Here is a 16,902-nt window from a genome sequence, read left to right as displayed (position 1 = left end):
CTATCAGTGCTTTCTAAACATATTGAACACACTTTCAAAAAATGCCGCTATAATACCGAAAACTGTGATAATTTTGGTCACTATAACCGTAATTTTCATACCGTTACATCCCTAGTTCATAATTTGTCAAGTAGGACATGTCTCTTTAAATGAAAGTTCAACCCAAAATCACAAATTGCTTATGTCATTTTTTTCAGACATTGGATTTGTGTTGCCACCTTTGCTTTCTATAAGAGTTCTGGATGAGTCTACTAGTGCTTTGAGCTAAATGCTAGCCTCAGCATGCTAACAAGCTCACAATGCCAATACCAACATGGTTAACATAATGTTAACCGTTTTCACCATTTTAGCTTGGCCTGTAAGTAGCTAACATTGATAATTAGCACTAAACTCAAAGTACAGATGAGGATGATGGGAGTTTTGCAGGTATTGATCCAATAATGCACCAGATTAAAAGTCAGGGGTTCACTACATTTCACTCCAAGGGGAATATGAACCTTTGTGCCAAATTTCATGGTTAACCATCTTGCAGTTGTTGAGACGTGAAAAGTCAGTAAATCAGTAAAGTCTGTAGGATTCATCCTCTGGGGACCAAGAATGTCTGTACAAGATTTAATGTCAGTTTTTCCAATAGTTGTCGAGATATTTTAGTCTGAACCATAGGTGGTGGACTGACATTTTGCTAGCATGGCTAACAAGTTCACCTGCTGAATGGGGCCTTTACCTTTTACACCAATAATCTATAAAGTCAATTGTAGTATAGAGGCACAGTGGCAAGTGATTGAAAGCAGACTATGTAGTAATTAACAACATATTGAATAAATACAATGAACTGCCCAGCCTCACAGCATACATGAACTACATCTGAATTAGATTTGCATAAAACCATGTGATTACTGAAACATAAACTGACGTATAGAGTAGGTTCTATGGTGTATATTGGACAATTATAGGCATAAGCCATACCTTCAGCGTCCATGAGTGAGCCAGTGACTACAAGATACAACAGTATGCAGTGCAAAAAAACTACAAATGCAACCCCCTAAAGAAAATTAGCTCATAAAATACTCATCTAAAATAACAGAAAAATGTTGTGTTATTTCAAAAGATAAACAAGAACCTCGAGTTTACAATATATGCAATGATTCCAGCTAGTAGTTTCAATGGGTGGCGCAAAGAAGGACTTTTTTGTGGGGTCTGACACTTTGGATTTGAATATCAGCAGCAAGTGTGCAACTCTCCCTCATTTCCATGCCGATATATGCGTGTGTGGGAGGAAGAGTGAGGAGCGGGAATGGAGGTGCAGAGAGAGACTGAAAGTGAAAAAGAAGTGGGAGAGAGAATGAGTTAGTTAGAATTAGAGATGGAGAGAAAATCTTTTTTTCCCCCTTTTTTTCAGAAATAGAGGGACAGAGGGAGAGATGGAGGAGCTAAATTAAAGTAGAGAAAAACAGCCAGGCATTATCCCACGACTCCCCACCACACACGTCCATCCACACACAAAAACTCAGGGGATATCCCATTTGGTTTACAGTACAATTGAATTGATGGTTGTTTATTTAATCAGAGGTCAGCCTCAGTGACTTTACATTGTCTTAATCTTGTCAACAAGATTTGCTTTGGACTGAATGCTCAAACAAGATTATGCATGTATAAATGTATCCATCTGCCTGTTTCTGCATTCACATGTACAAAACTCTCAGGGTGTGTTCTGTATGTGTATGTGTGGGTGTGTTTTTGGGTGGATATTTATGTGGTAGTAGTACTTACCTTTTTGCAGAGACCAGATGCCGTCTCTTTGAGGTAGTTTTACTGCCATTTTAAATATGTTTGGCAAGTGAAAAGAGGCTACAACAGATGTGGGTTTGCGTGGAGCTAAGATTTGCAGATGGTACAGTGGGATGCTTGTTTTTCTTTACTTCATTCTTCACAAGTAAAGAAAACTTAACTTTCCATGTTTATATGTGTGTGTCTGTGTCTGTACAAGAGTATTGATGTGGGTGTGGTTGACATTGCGCCAAGACAATACAGCTAATGAGAACATGTGTGGATGGAGCTCAACTGTGGTTTAGTCTGCCTATCACGCCTTGAACTCTTGACCTGCTGAAAGCAGCTTGTTTCTGAAAGAGCACCCAGACCACCAATTTTCTATGCTCGCTTATTCCTATTCAAGGTCATTGATACCTATCCCAGCAGTAATTGCACAAGAAGCATGTAAACATCTGCGACAGGTTATGACTGCATCGATAGTTATGCAGTGAATGCACACAGATGCATTCACAGTTGCAGGCAGTCTCCAGCCCACCTGACCTGTATGTTGTTGGACTGTGGACCAGAATATTTGGATGAAAGCCACGCAGCATGCACACTCACACACCGCAGAAGACCACAGACAACATTCAAGCTTTTGTCCACCTGCTGTTGCAAATGGGAGCAAGATTTCTACACACGCCCCCAGACGTCTTACCACATTTCTTTCTGCTGTGCCGCTAAGGGCACCACCTGGCTGGAACTGCCCCATATACAGCTTTAATTTAGCTCTGAGGGTCAGAACGGTCAGTTGTGGACCTATTTCAAACAGCCTGCAAAATGTACATGTATGATATCAGGAGCCAAAACTGACATTAAATACAATAAAATTGAGCTGTAAAGTGGAGATTTGTTTTAATGTTCAGTATATTGGTCTAAAAAAGGATTTACTGTCGTGTGTATGTTTTTAAAATTTGTCCACATCCGATTACTGGCATTAATGATACATCATAACACAGAAGAAGGTGAGGCTGTGGCAGACCTGGAGAAAAGAAGCTTGTAATAGAAAAGCAGAGCAGTAAGCCTGAAGCTTAAGTCACCTCCATTTGAGTGTGACATGACTCAGTAACTACTGGGGCAAATCTCCCACTATGGGGGCACTTTAATTGGAAGTTGTAACTTCTCCTGCGCTAGTGATTCTTCCCTGAAGAATATCTCAGTATGCTAAGTAGCTTGCTTTGACTTTACCTTTCTTGCTGTGTTTGAGCTGAGGTGCTGGCAGCGGTGGTCAGTGTTTATGTGGATATTGAGCTGTTTGTTTGATGGTAAGCTGTGTATGTTCATGGAGGAGGAAAAAATACAGTCCCATCTACAGGCACGGCGTTTCACTCTGAGCACACTTCTCAGAGAGGAAATGTCATCAGCAGATTTGTCCGACCGCTGTGAAACCGTCACATCCTCTGTCTCGTCTTCTGGTTTTCTCTTCAGTTCTCTTTAGTTCACTTGTCTTCTGTCTTTTCTTGTCCTGCCCTTCTTCTTCATTTCCTCCGTCTAGGTGCTCACTCGTATTCTCTCTCTTGTCCTATCCCCTCCTCCTCAAGCTATTCTCTCCCCTCCTCCACTCTGCTCTTACTTCCTCCTCTCCGGTCCCAGGACATCTGTACAAATGGGACACATGCCAGAACAAAAAGACCTCAGGTGGGAGAGGGAACTGCTTAGACAGAGTGTCAGCTTATTATTTGTTCTCCCCCTGAATGATGTTTCTCTGAGTCCAGTGTTTTATCGCTCTCTCCCCCCGTGGCACGGTCACGTCACTCTGAGCCGAAGGGTCAGCGGGGTCAATCTCCACCCAGCTCCCTGTCGCTCTGTCCAAGCTTGTTTACAGCTTCTACTGTCGACATAGATGAGACTCCCATGGGGGTACAGACCGGCACTCATACACTTAGACACACATACTCAAACACTCAGCAGCCAGAGCTATAGACATGGTTGTCATGGCAACAGCCTGTCCTGCCTCTGTGTCTGAACACCTATACAATATAGGCACACAGAAATGTATGCAGCAATGAAACAAACAGACACACAAGAGCAAATATTTTAGTTTTTGTTGAAAAGTACTTTTCGCTCCACGCCACAACATTAAATCTTTCAAATGCCGAATCGTACTGCTCAAGGCCTCACCTCAAGACACCCCTTAAAGGAAAAGGTGCCAATTATGAGCTGTAATTGCGTAAAATCAGTGGTTTTTGTTGGACCCCAAAAACTTTTGCTGATGTGACTGTAGCATCTTGCTTTGGATCCTCTCTTGGCTTGAATGGGCTGTGATTAACCAGAACTGGGTCCTAATTTAACTGCAGAAGAACATTAGCAGTCTGTTAAAAGATTTAATTTGGAGACGGAAAAATCCAAAGGCAGGAGGTGGAAGCGGTAAGATACCCCCTGCCGCCTCACAGTGTAGCCAAATGCACATACGAAAATGAGATGGTGAGCAGGTCTTACTCAAAACTTTACAAAATGTTATTTGTGCTTTCTTGTTCGATGATGAATAACATTTAATCTCTTGTTTATAGTTGTGTTTGGGAATGTACAAGAGTGAATATGCTTATCATGGATTATATATTAAAAAAAACAACTGTCAGCAATTTAGAGATTATTTCTTGTCTTTTCATCCTTGCCAGGGCATTTTGTCCTGGCAAGGTGTAGCAATAAAAACTAACACATGCAGTGTGTTAAAGTGAAGCTTCGAGGACCTGACACTCACAGGAACTGATCTAATGGTCTTGCTGATGGTAGCAAGATGGTCCCCTCACTCTAACAGCACAGGCTTTTATAAAACATGACAGTTGCTTTTCCTGTCTTCTTTTATGATATTATTAAAAAAGTTATTTGTAGAGCAAAAATATATATATAATAAGGTTGGGAGTTAATCCAACTGATCTTTGTGAAAGATGTGAGTATCTGTGTTTACTGACTATGATCCACAGTGTTTTTAGTCTTCTGTTTGTTCAATGTTGTTCATATAAATCCTCTTTGATCAGCTCTGGCAGTTTCACTGTCTGCAAACACGGTTTTATTAGTGTTTACTTTTGTTTCTTTATTAGGTTATTTAAGCATCGCTCACTGATTGCAGCCTTCAACCTCTAATCCTTCTTTCTTTTCCATCTGTCTTCTCAGAATTTGTCAGAGCTGTTAGCGGTGGTGCGTCTTCCTTTCATCCACCCGTCCTACCTGCTGAATGTGGTGGACAACGAGGAGCTGATCAAGTCGTCTGAGGCGTGTCGCGACCTGGTCAACGAGGCCAAGCGCTATCACATGCTGCCGCACGCACGGCAAGAGATGCAGACGCCCAGGACTCGGCCAAGGCTCTCCGCTGGTACACACAAAACTCATACACATAAGCAGAGATAAACTGATGTGCATAATCTTTGGCCTGGATGACCTGAGAGCAACATGGCAGTGACATGATCTGCCACCCACCAGTGCACTTGACCTAGAACACGTTGGCAAGATCCTTGCACCCGCCCCCACACCCACACACACACACAAGGAGTCTCCACATGGAGTAGCAGTGAATTGTATTGATTTAAGCCCACATCAGTAAAGCAATGGTTTTGAGCTCCATAATGTTTTCCACACAACTACTGTAAATACTTAAAAGTATACATGGGCTACGGATCATATTTCCAAATGTCAGCACAGGTTTTTCTTTCCAGTATCAAACAAATGACTACTGGAGCCAAGCCTGATTGAGGTTACCATGAGAAGTTGAAAGCCAACCATAATGGCTTCCCAGGGTTTTGCAGGCTTCTGTACCCCAGCTCTTTTACAGCAAACGCAGCACATAAACATCTCCTAACAACTTCCTAACACCAGCTAGGCGCAGTCAGGTCTGTCCTTGCTTTCTAAGCAACCGGCCAACCATTCACTGTCCGACTGCCGCCGATGTCCAAGCTATTGAAGACCGTGTTTGTTTACATCGTTAAAATCAAAGAATCATTCATGGAAATTGGAAGGCGCCTGCAAATTGCTTTTGGCCGTTAGATTTTTCCCTCAGGTCGGCCAGGACCCCTCTCTTTCCCCCTGTAAAGAGCTGCCTAATTATAGTGTCTGCATGGTATTATGAGCTTCGCACCAGCACACCTTACCATTCGGCACAAGTTATTTTCTGCTTGGTAGGATAAAGATAATTGCCTAACAAATGGCACTTTATGGAGAGATCAGTTTACTAGCCAGCGCTGTTGTCCAGCCAGTGTGTTTATTTGCCAGTAAACAAACATTGGGGGAATTGCATTAGGTTAATATTTCTGCATCTTTAATTGCCTGTAATACAGTTGCATGAGGCTTTATGAAGAATCATTTGCCTCTTGAGAACAGACATTTGTGGCATTATATGCGCTCAGCATCGTCCCATTACTCATCCTCGATCCAGTAGTTTCTCTTTGTTCTCAGCAGTTTCTTGAAGCATTTTCTGTCAAGGCCCATTTTTAGTGTTTGGTATGTGCATATCTTATGCGTCCTACAGCCCCATTATGAAGGCTGAAGTGTGTATTGATTCACAGCAGCTTGTGGCTCTGTGCAACAGAATTATATAAATGCATAAATGCTACTGGGATGAATACATTTATGATGCATTATACCCCGATGGCTCTGTGAATTAGAAATATATGTAAGTTCTCTCGATCAAGTTTTGAAATCCTCTGAAGCTGAATTCTTATTGTGACTGACTATCTGGGCCGAGTATTTTATCAGCACGTTTGTGTATTGGTTGAAAGTAAAGTGTGAAAAACTTTGTCCTGATTCGCTGTACAGATAAATATGATTGTACCTTGACATTCTGTGTAGTGTTTTGTACTCCTGTAAGCCTGAGTGTGTTTTTTTTATGCCTGAGTGTGTGTCAGTGGTCGTGGTTGTCTGTGTGCATGCATGTGTTGCTCAGCCATCTGCTGCATTGGACAGGGTGGGCGCTGCACAGCAGGGTGCATGGTCACTGGGATTTAAAAGGTAGATGTGGGGACTAACACGTGTACATGCAAGACAGCAAGAAAGATAAAGAAAAGGACTGGAAGGAGAGTTTGAGGTTGTTGAGGGTTGCGTTTGGCACACAGAGGACGAGAAAGTGAAGAGACGTGGAAGAACAGGAGGAGAGGTCTAGATGTGGTCAGAGGAAGGGAGGGAGAGAAGGAGCCAGGGGGATCAGAAATGAAATTTGAAGGGCAGACATTTGATTGAGTTTATTCCTTGAGCATGTGTCTACTTGTGTAAGCAGTAAGTGAGTGTGTGGCTGTGTGTGTTTGTGTGTGTGTATTTTAAATGTGCGCAAGCAGATGGGGCACCACCTGAGCTCGGTTGATAAGTCTGTCAAGCGGAAAAAGAAAGGAAAACTGCCATCCGTGAAGCACTTCTTGCTGAGCGCAGTCAATCTGTGAACTTGTGAGTCTCGTGCATATGTGGGTGTATTATAGTGGGTGTGTTTGTGTTCATACAGTGTGTGTGTGTTTGTGTGCATAGACACATGTCTGAGTGCCTCACATATTCAGTCTTTTTACTAGTGATAAATTTTAGTTGAATTACACTTTTTCAGCCTATACATTTAATTATTATATAACCTATACTAGATTATTAAGGCAAATATAAATATTTGAGGGGGGAAAAAATTTGGTATTGGCAGATGTTTGTTTTTTAAAAGAAACACATACATTAGGATGTCAATAGTTTGCCATTTTGGCAAATACTCTTAATTTAATATGTCGTTTAATTTGGGGGGATGCAACAAATGAGGCACAATGTCTTAATTAATGAGCTTTAGAGGTGCTAGTAGAAATATTTTGTTACCGTCGGACCAAGCCAGTTTAGCTTTCCTCCCATTTCCAATCTTTGACAAAGCTAACTGCCACCAGCCAACCGGTAGTTGTAAAATGTCTAACTGTTCCTTTAAAGTTTAAAGAAATAAAGACCCTTATTGAGAGGGACTTTTGAAAGTAAAAGTTACTTGTCAGTTCTCTGGTGGACAATATAATATAATTTTGTTTCCAAATTACCTGAAACATTTCTGCACTGTGATTTCTTGATACTTATTATCAACATGTACAAATACAGTAATACCAAGATATATCTATGGTAAGCTAGAATAGACAGCAACTGTAAATACAATATTGACTACAGTTGTTATGGCAATGGTGTTTGCCAACAGTGGCTACTTTACAGCAAACAAAACAAAGTAAGCATTCATTTGAGTTGTGTTTTTTTGGCGTAGTAATGCATGATTCACTCTCATTTTTAGCTCTGTTTTGTCTCAGCTCTTGAGGCAAATATTTGTCACTTTAGCTGCTAAATGCTCCACTATGTTCACTAATCACTTATCACATTTTGTCTGTCTGCCATTTGGTGCTGGTAACAATGAAGTTACGGGATGTAAAACCAAAACATTTTGTTTAAAAGATGCTAACAAGCTCCATAGAGCTAAGGGTAACTGCAGAATTTAATGTTCCCTATGGGTTCTTCACAACAAGTGGCACTTTTCACAGTACACGTAGTCTTTTTATTCATTGTTAAAGCTCTAACAAGGAACATTTATTGTTGATTCTGGTGTTGGAGAAAAGCAGTAGTGTTTCCACTGCCTCGTTTCAATGATTTCAAGGGGAATCCAGCCGAATCCGACCCTGTGGCTGGCATTAAGAAGAACTATAGAGAGATAGTCTTTTCTCTGATCTCTGGCCTCATGTGCTTATGTTGGTCATGCAGAGCATCGTTAAATTGGTAGTAGGTTTTATATAGAAATATTCATTAGACCCATTTTAAATATTATATTATGATGGTAAAAACCTGGAGAAATGTGCTTGCAAAATTTCTTATAAACCTTATTTACCAGTTTCATGTTTTTGCCAAATTAAGCTCATATATCATGTCAAGGATAAGAAAGCCATTAATATGAATATTAATGGACTATGAAGATGCACTCTGCAGTGTGTTCATAAGATGGAATAGCATGAACTTTTTTGAGTTTAACAAAAAGGCCGACATCTTAATGAGTACTTGCTCCATTAGCTGTAAGCTCTAAAAAAGTTCTTTCGATCAGCTGAATAGAACCAGCCAGATGGTTTCCACACAAACTTTAATTGTCTTGTTTTACCAGGTTTTTCTTTTCTTTATGCAGAGTCCTGCTGTGCTGCATTGTTGTAATTTATTTCCTTACAATGCTTTATTCATGGTAAATTTTTATCAGTCACTTTGACAGGCCCTGGCTTGTCACCACATTGGTTCACTCTTGCTCTGCAGAGTTTATGGACCTGGTTTAAAACAAAAATATATATATAACAATAGTGGACAACATTTACGACAAGGCAAGAGTCATAAAAGTCTAAATAACCACCACCACATAAAGTTTATTTTTGGGTTGACTCACTGACTGAAAATGAGACTGTCTCACTTTGCACCTACTCTGCATTCTGTTAGGTTGATGCTCAGCCCATTATTTTATTAGATGCTAATTAAGGAGCCAAAAATGTATATTTAACATAGAAATTAGCTGTCCTGTAATCACGAAATATAAAAAAAAATTTGAATGAAAGAAAAGTATTTTTCAGTTTCAAAAAAAATCTTTTTTTGATATAATGTGTACACTAGTTTTACTTGTTTTTACCTTGTGTCTTCTTGTACCTCAGTTTCCTGCAGCAGCAGTGAACTTTTCAGGAACGTAGGGGACATGTAGTTGATGTGTTTTGTTAACAGCCTCCTGTCTTCCTCATTTGGCCATAAAAGAGTCTTGGGTAAAGTGAAAACTATGTGAGTGTCTCATAATGAATCCACGGTGTTTTGCGTACTGTATGTGTATCCATTAGCTGCTAATTGGTTAATTAGAGTGTGGATATGCATCTGATTAGCTGTCATTAGACTTTCCAGGGGATCGGGGGGATTAAACAGCCGCTGGTGCTGGGAGCTTACTCACAAACCATTTTGTCTTAAGTCGTAAGATGCACTGCATTTGTTACATCTATATGTGTGTTTGTGTGCTTTTAAGGAGCAAGAAAAGTTTTCTTTGGCATACATGCTGTGTGTGTACGTGCACGCATGCCGAGAAAAACCATACATTATGTTCCCATTTCCTTCTCTCCACATGTGACGCTGTGCTCGGCTCAGAGGAGGGTGGAGAGCGCCAGGGCAAACTGTTAACTCAACCCAGCCAAGTGGAATAGCACTCAGACAAATGAGCTGTAATGACTAGGAGACGCAGGGGTCCAGCTCGGCTCACACTGTTTCTCTGTCTAACACACACACACACTTACACACACAACACACACACACACACACATTGTTAAACCTTTAAATACATACACTGTAGGAGGGAATCCTTAAACAGTAGCTCTGCTCTTTCTTAGCCTGTCTTTCCCTCTGTCCACTTCATCATCTGTAATCAAGCGTTCATGTATCTAAAGGCAGAAAAGTTAAGAACTACAGTAACACACACAGCAAGCAGCAGCAGGGGCAACTGAGATAAGAGTTTAAGTATGCAGCAGGTTCACTCCAGCGTTTCTGCACAAGCGATTTATCTATGTGATCGTTCCTTGTACTAGATTACTCAGTTTAAAGCTCTCTTGAACAAGATTTTTTTTTCAAAACTGAGATGAGAACCCTGGCATGTGTTGCAGCAGGATTTAAGCTGCTCCATGAATTACTTATGAAATGTAAATATTAGATGTTATTAACCATTTTACATTCCTGCAGCATAAGGCAAGCCAAATAAAATGCTGTGTGCATGTTCTGTGCTGGTATAAAATGGTTGGATTTCATTAGATCATCCTGCACAATAGCTTGGCTCGCATCCACAGTTTGGAGACAATAAAACCAGGCTGTTCTGTGAGGTCTGAAGCCCGTAGGCGTGACATTCATCTACTTGTTCACACCTCCACCAGCCAGCGGCTCCTTGGAGAGTGGCTGTAGCGCGCCACCGCCGCAAAGAGAGGAGAAGAATATTCACACCTTGTTAGGAGAGCATAAAAGACCATCAGATGACTTCCCTCTGAAGTCTGCCACCTACTGCTTCTAGCTTCGGCCCGATTAACACTGATCGTCGATGTTTCCTCGACTGTTCGTCGTCAACACTGACAGCAGCTCTTTTTCATGGAGTAATTGAATTTATTTGTCATCTTTCTCTCTGGCCGCACAGCTTCAGTGCTAACCATTAAGCAAGACAATCGCGACGGGGAGGCTGCCAGCAGTTTGGAAAGACAATTATAAGCTTCATATAAACGTTTTTTTGTTTTTTTTTTATGTCAGGACTTTGTTGATTATTGTCCTGCGCTGTGTAATTATTCAGCCTGGTTTGTCTTTTAGAGCCAATGCAGCGTGAGATTACTCTGTTTCACCTCTCCAACTGGAAAAGCAGGATGCTGGAGAGTGTGCCAGAAATGTCTTAATCGCTCTACGTGAAGAGTGCCCTTCAGCGGATCCTCTTCCGATTTTATTTCTGGAGTCTGAGATGGTATTTAAGGGAGGGAGAAAGAAACAGAGAGAGAGAAAGCAGGAGAGAGAGGACGTTGGATGCAGCTATTCACTAGAGAATCAGAGTATGAGTTTTTGATATTCCTGCAGCTTATCAGTGAAATCTCAAGCAAACACATCTATCTCTGCTCATAAATGTAACATGGAGGCAGTAAATCCAGATTAGATAACCTCTGGTCTGAATGTCTGCAGGGGCTGCAACCAAAATTAAGGTTCCATCCGCTTGACCTTTTGACTAGTGACTACTGTCAGCCTGAGCTACCGAGGAGGAGGGAAAGAGCGAGGGAGAGAGAGAGAAAGGGAGGGGGAGACGGGTGAAGGATTGCCTCGGCTGTAGCCAGAAAACTTGACTCATTCTATTCCTAGAGCTGCGGTTCGTGCTCAGACCCAAAGCCAGCAGCATTTACAGGAACATGGATCAGCCTCAGCATCGCTCATGCCACATCTGCCACTTTGACCTGCTGTACCTGCTGCAAGGCTGCTTCATCCTCATCCAGTATTCAACAGACAGCGCAGACAGACCTGGTTAGAGCTGTGTCAGAGCATGTGCTGATTTGGTTGTTTGAACTGTGGGTGCATGTGCTCCTGCATCCATCAATTCATAATGTATGAGATTTAAATAAAATTAAAATGTTTAATGGGTCGTTCATCCAAATTACAAGAGAACATTTTCTCACTTTCCTCTTGTGTCTAGCCATGCCAATAGCTATGGTTTTATTTGCCAAGTTTTGAAGTTTCTGTCTCCTAATACAGTACATGGAGGGGAAATGAAATTTCATGTGCGCTGCTCACAGCATTAAAACATAACATTTAAAAAATTCAACAGGAACATCTCTTTCCAGTGACACTGTCCCAGTTACTCTGGAAGATCCACAGAACAAACCCCACAGTTTCCATAGGGACTTCTTTGGTAATAAGAAGTTCCACTAAAACTGTTCACAGCGAGGTGTCTGGATCGTGAGTATTAGGGACACTGTTTCTGGAAAGACACAATGCTGTTAAGGATTTTTTGTGTAATTCTGCAATGCTGCAAACACCACAAATCCATTCACTTCCATTGTACTGGGGTGGAGATGGAAATCTCGGGCAAGGATATCTCAAAACACCAAAACTATCTGCATGGCTAGATACCACTAAAGGAAAGTCACTCATTTGAGTCAACTGCCCTTGAAACATAGTATGAGTACATTTGAGGCCTCCAAGTACACCAGCCAGTGACTGGAGTGCAGCTTTTTCAACAGACAAACAACAAACATCCAAAAATGCACACATGCATCCACAGGCACTTCATGCACATATTGCTCCTCCCTGGACCCTGACATTATTTGGGAGCCTTTTGCCCCCGATCCTCACCATTGCAAATTAACACCCTGGGAGAGAAATCATAGGATTAGGAAGGAAAAAAGTAAAAGAGAGAGATTAGAGAGAAGCGGCTGAGATAAGAGGAAATGGTTATGGACCAACAGTGAGATATAAATGGCTCTGAGACCTGAGAGACAGACTGCCAGTGACACTCTGGCTGTGATACCCAGTGAGTAAACGTCTGCACACTACCAGTTTTCCCCAGTTATACATTATATAAATATATTAACACATGTATTTATACATGTAACACATTGATTCACAAGCAGACACATTTTGTCTTATCAGACTAGACTAGATTGTTGTTTTTCATTGTCATCTGTGTGTTCCTGTGATTTATGTGTTTAATGTCTGACTGCAAACCAACCAAATTTCCTTCAGGATAACAATAAAGTTAAAGACTAATGAAAAACTGAGCTCAAACACTCATAATCTGACTGTAGGAGAACAATTATATTACAGCGATGTACTTGTTCGTAAAGTACAGTTTTGAGTCCCCTGTGGATTTCTCTGTTTAAATCTGTACTAGTCATAAAGGAGGAGAGATGAAGAAAAGCAGAGAAGTCAGATAAGGACTTTCCATCTCTGAGACTGAGATGTGAATTGTGCAAAACAAACTGCAACTTACTAATTAGATACCACGACTTTGCAGTGTAGAGGTGTTTAGCACACAAGGAACAAATCTCTAACACCTTATCCTCAAGCTGCACTGAGCCGACTGAATGACCCTGGGTCTCACTGGTTACTGAAAGAGCCAAGTCTACTTTAAACTACGACAATCAGTATGCTATTTATGCTTTAAAAGCCTAATGAAAGACAGCAAAATCCTTTAATCGATTATGATGTAACAACTCTGTTGCAGATAGGTGGTTGCTGAGGTATTAACCTTAGAAACAGTGCTTCTATAAGCCTAGTTTTGTACTAAACAGTTTCAGGCAGCAAATGACAAAACAAATCCAAGCCTGAACTAAAGACCATCAAAAGCAGCATGTAACCTGTCGCTTCCTGATGTGATCATTCAGTTTAAAGAAGGAACATAAATAATTTAAAATTTGACAAGCCCATTCTATTTTGAGGTCCATTTAGGTACTGTTGTGTCACTTTCAATCGTATCACATCAGCAGATAAGAATAAGCTCATTTATTATGGACATTGTAAATGGTCAGAATTCCTTTATTTATAACCACTTTACTTCTCCCTTTTGTTGGCTAAAATTTTGTTTCTGACCCAGGAAACAGTGCCAATGAAAACTGTGTGATATGACTGAAAGCTCCAGAACAGTTACTTAATATACCTTGAGGTGAGATTGTTTTTTCAACAGCTGCTTATAAGAATTTTTAAGCTGGTATTTGTTGTACAAACAACCATGCTGAGTAACTACTAGGTGTCAGTGTGTATGTCTATGCAACTTAACTCAACCCAACCCCACAATGCCCCTTTGACTGTACCTGCAGTATGGCTGCTTAAAGCAAGGTCACGAAAAGCCTGAAACACAGGTAAAGGTGCACACACTGAAAGAACAGGATGGAGTGAAGGAAGATGAAATGGAGGAGTATACTGACAAAAAGCAAAGACTCCTGGGGTTTGAGAGGGAACGACTTGAAGAGAGAGAAAGTGAGAGAGAGAGAGAGAGAGTAAAGTCTCCTGTGGGTTGAGAAAGAGAGAAAGGAAGAGAACGAGGGAGGTGTTAGCCGCGGGGTAGAAAAGAAGAGGAATAAGGAAAGCAGGGTCACAGCATGGGGCACAGAGCAAGGAGACACATAACAAGGTGAGATAAGACTCAGCATGGCAGCTGGAAAGAGGAAACGACAGAATCTTTCCGTTCTGTCTTCATCTTTCCATCAACGTCTCTTCTGCTGGAGTGACTGTACGTTCGTGTGTGTGTGTGTGTCCACAGTGAGGATCCAGCCTGTTTCCACCATGGGGTAAAGCATGGGCGGCGTGCTCCTGTCACTGATAGGTTTCATTTGGTTGAAGTCGAGTTGGGTTGGAAGCAATACGCAGAAACTGTCAGGGGGTGTTTGTGTGTGTGTGTGTGTGTGTGTGCGTGTGTGTGCGCGTCACGCTCTGTGGGTGGGCATCAACTTCAATTTGAGATTCCGCTCTTACACGAGCCTGTCCGTCCCTCAGAACACATCATTTTTGGGACTTTCTTTGCCACACAATTCACAGACTGCAATGACTGCAAGCTTCCTCTGAGAGATTTAATATTGGGCTCCAGATGTTACCATTGTAGTCTCTGTTTACACCTAATACACACTGCTGTACTGCTTCACTGTTCTCACGTCTCACTGAAGACTCGGTTGTTGCTGTTCTATTTTACCATTTCAGGCATTTCTTAAAGCATCGATAATCAATGTTTTTCAGTTAATAGATCAAAAGACTACCAAGTGTCGCTCGTAGTGACAAACCCAGATAATTATCACTAACTCTTCAGTGTCTTACAGCTTTTTCTTTGGGTTTTATGGCCTACAACTGTACTGTTTTGGTTCACTCTCACTGCTGTTATCAGTGTCATTTCCAGATGCAGCAGGCAGCGTTTTCAGTGAAAAAGCACTATAAAAACTGGACACTACCTGCACAGCAAAACAGCAGGCAGGCTAAATAAGAGACTAGCTAGAGAACACAGTGGAACATTAAGCAGCTGAGAGTGGATTTTTTTCACCCAGAGCCAAAAAGCAACTAGATATTGGAATTACACAAGACACAAACAGGATTCCAAACGAGTGCCAATGCTGCTCCTGTAACTGCTTTCTAACAATTTAGCTATATCAAGTTTAAAAAAAAAAGATAATCTGTCAGAAGGTTTACTGCTTGTTTTCCAAAATTAGTCAACCCAGGTTAGGCAGTCACTGAATTTCATTTGGATTTCAAAAACATTTCCCCAGTTTTGTTTGACTAGCTAGCTTGTCCTTATTTTGCATTATTTACTTGCATATTTCACTGCATTTCAGTTTTGTATGCATGTAGGGATAAATAATTAAATACAAGCTTAACAGTGGCTGCTCAGAGTTACAAACAAGACCCTATCATCCACTTAAGAATGCGTTTGATTACATATGTGTCTACATATTGCTCAAAGCTTGTGCTCAGTTGATATTTCCTGAATATAGGAATGTAAAATATGCTAAAAATATAACAAAAGGTCAGTAACAATCAGGAGAAGGAGAGACATTTTCTCCCCAGAAGTGTCATGGGTATAAACTCCGTCAGGGAAAAAAAACAAGAGCTGTCAAGACTTGGTTATCCCTTCATCCCCATCCGCTCGTCTCTATCCTTCGATCCTCCATCCCTTCATCCCTCTACCTAACTCCCATCAAACCTCCGACTGAGTGACAGCCATCCCTGTGAGGCTTCGTTTTCTTAGGAAAAACTCACACATACACACACATGCACACACCCATGCAACCATCTGATCCAATGCCGTGACTCCCCGTCAGCGGCGCCGCTCTCCTGTTTTGTTGCATTCTGACAGGCCGGTGTTGGGTTGTGTTAGCTTGTGAATGTGTTCAGGGCTTCAGGGGTCAGAGCTGCGCAGCAGCCTCAACGCCCAGATGTGGACTCTCCCTGACGTGTCTGGTCAAGCGGAAAGCGCTCAGAACAACCCTGCACATGTGCACTAGGTGATAATAAAGACCTGCATGTCCACAGATATACAATTGGGCACGTTAAGGCAGCATGTGGAATAACGTTAGGCAATATTTAGTTGCTCTAATTAGACACTGTGGGGGTTCAAGTTGGTGTGGTGGAGGAGAAAGTCTGTGTAGAAAAACAACAGAAGAAATTACACTTTTTTTCCTTTTCTTTTACTTTGTCAAACTAAAGAGAAAAAGATCCAATAAAGCAGTGGCATCAGGAAATGTAATATTTGTACATCCTCCACCATGTTTTAAGATGAAATTGAATTCCATATTTTTTTTTTAACCATATGAATGTATACAGATATTAAAACAAACGTTAAACAGTAGAACATTGATTGATGTGCACAGCAAAAAGAAAATGCCAAATTGGCTCAGACATAGACATAGGAACTTTGCCAAGTTAATTGAGGCAGTCAATATCAACAAACTGAAACAGCTAATGGGATGAAAGAAAAGGAGATGAAAAGAGATGAAAAATGTAATCCTATAAAGGCACAGAAAACAGTCAAACTTTTAAAATCCAATAAAGTTGAAAAATATCGTGTGATAAAGAGAAATGGAGTACAAACACGTACAGCAATAGCAGCAAACTAATCATGAGGAAGAACAATAGCAGAACAAAGTCAATATAATTAATGTGTGTGTGTGTGTG

The 16,902-nt window shown here is 41.1% G+C and overlaps 1 protein-coding gene across 2 annotated transcripts in view; it reads left to right on the top strand.

Annotated features, from left to right (window-relative positions):
* Window positions 1-16,902, top strand: part of LOC118340742 (kelch-like protein 29) — a 194,566-nt gene that overhangs the window by 143,823 nt on the left and 33,841 nt on the right. For both annotated transcript variants that reach the window (XM_035678867.1, XM_035678868.1), the window contains exon 10: window positions 4,924-5,122. In XM_035678867.1, coding sequence (XP_035534760.1) covers window positions 4,924-5,122 — 199 coding nt within the window. The remainder of the gene's footprint in view (window positions 1-4,923; window positions 5,123-16,902) is intronic.

The sequence above is a fragment of the Morone saxatilis genome, unplaced genomic scaffold (genome assembly GCF_004916995.1).
Source record: "Morone saxatilis isolate NCDOM2014 unplaced genomic scaffold, NCSU_SB_2.0 Contig7, whole genome shotgun sequence".
NCBI lineage: Eukaryota > Metazoa > Chordata > Actinopteri > Moronidae > Morone > Morone saxatilis.
This window is presented reverse-complemented; position numbering and strand designations above follow the sequence as displayed.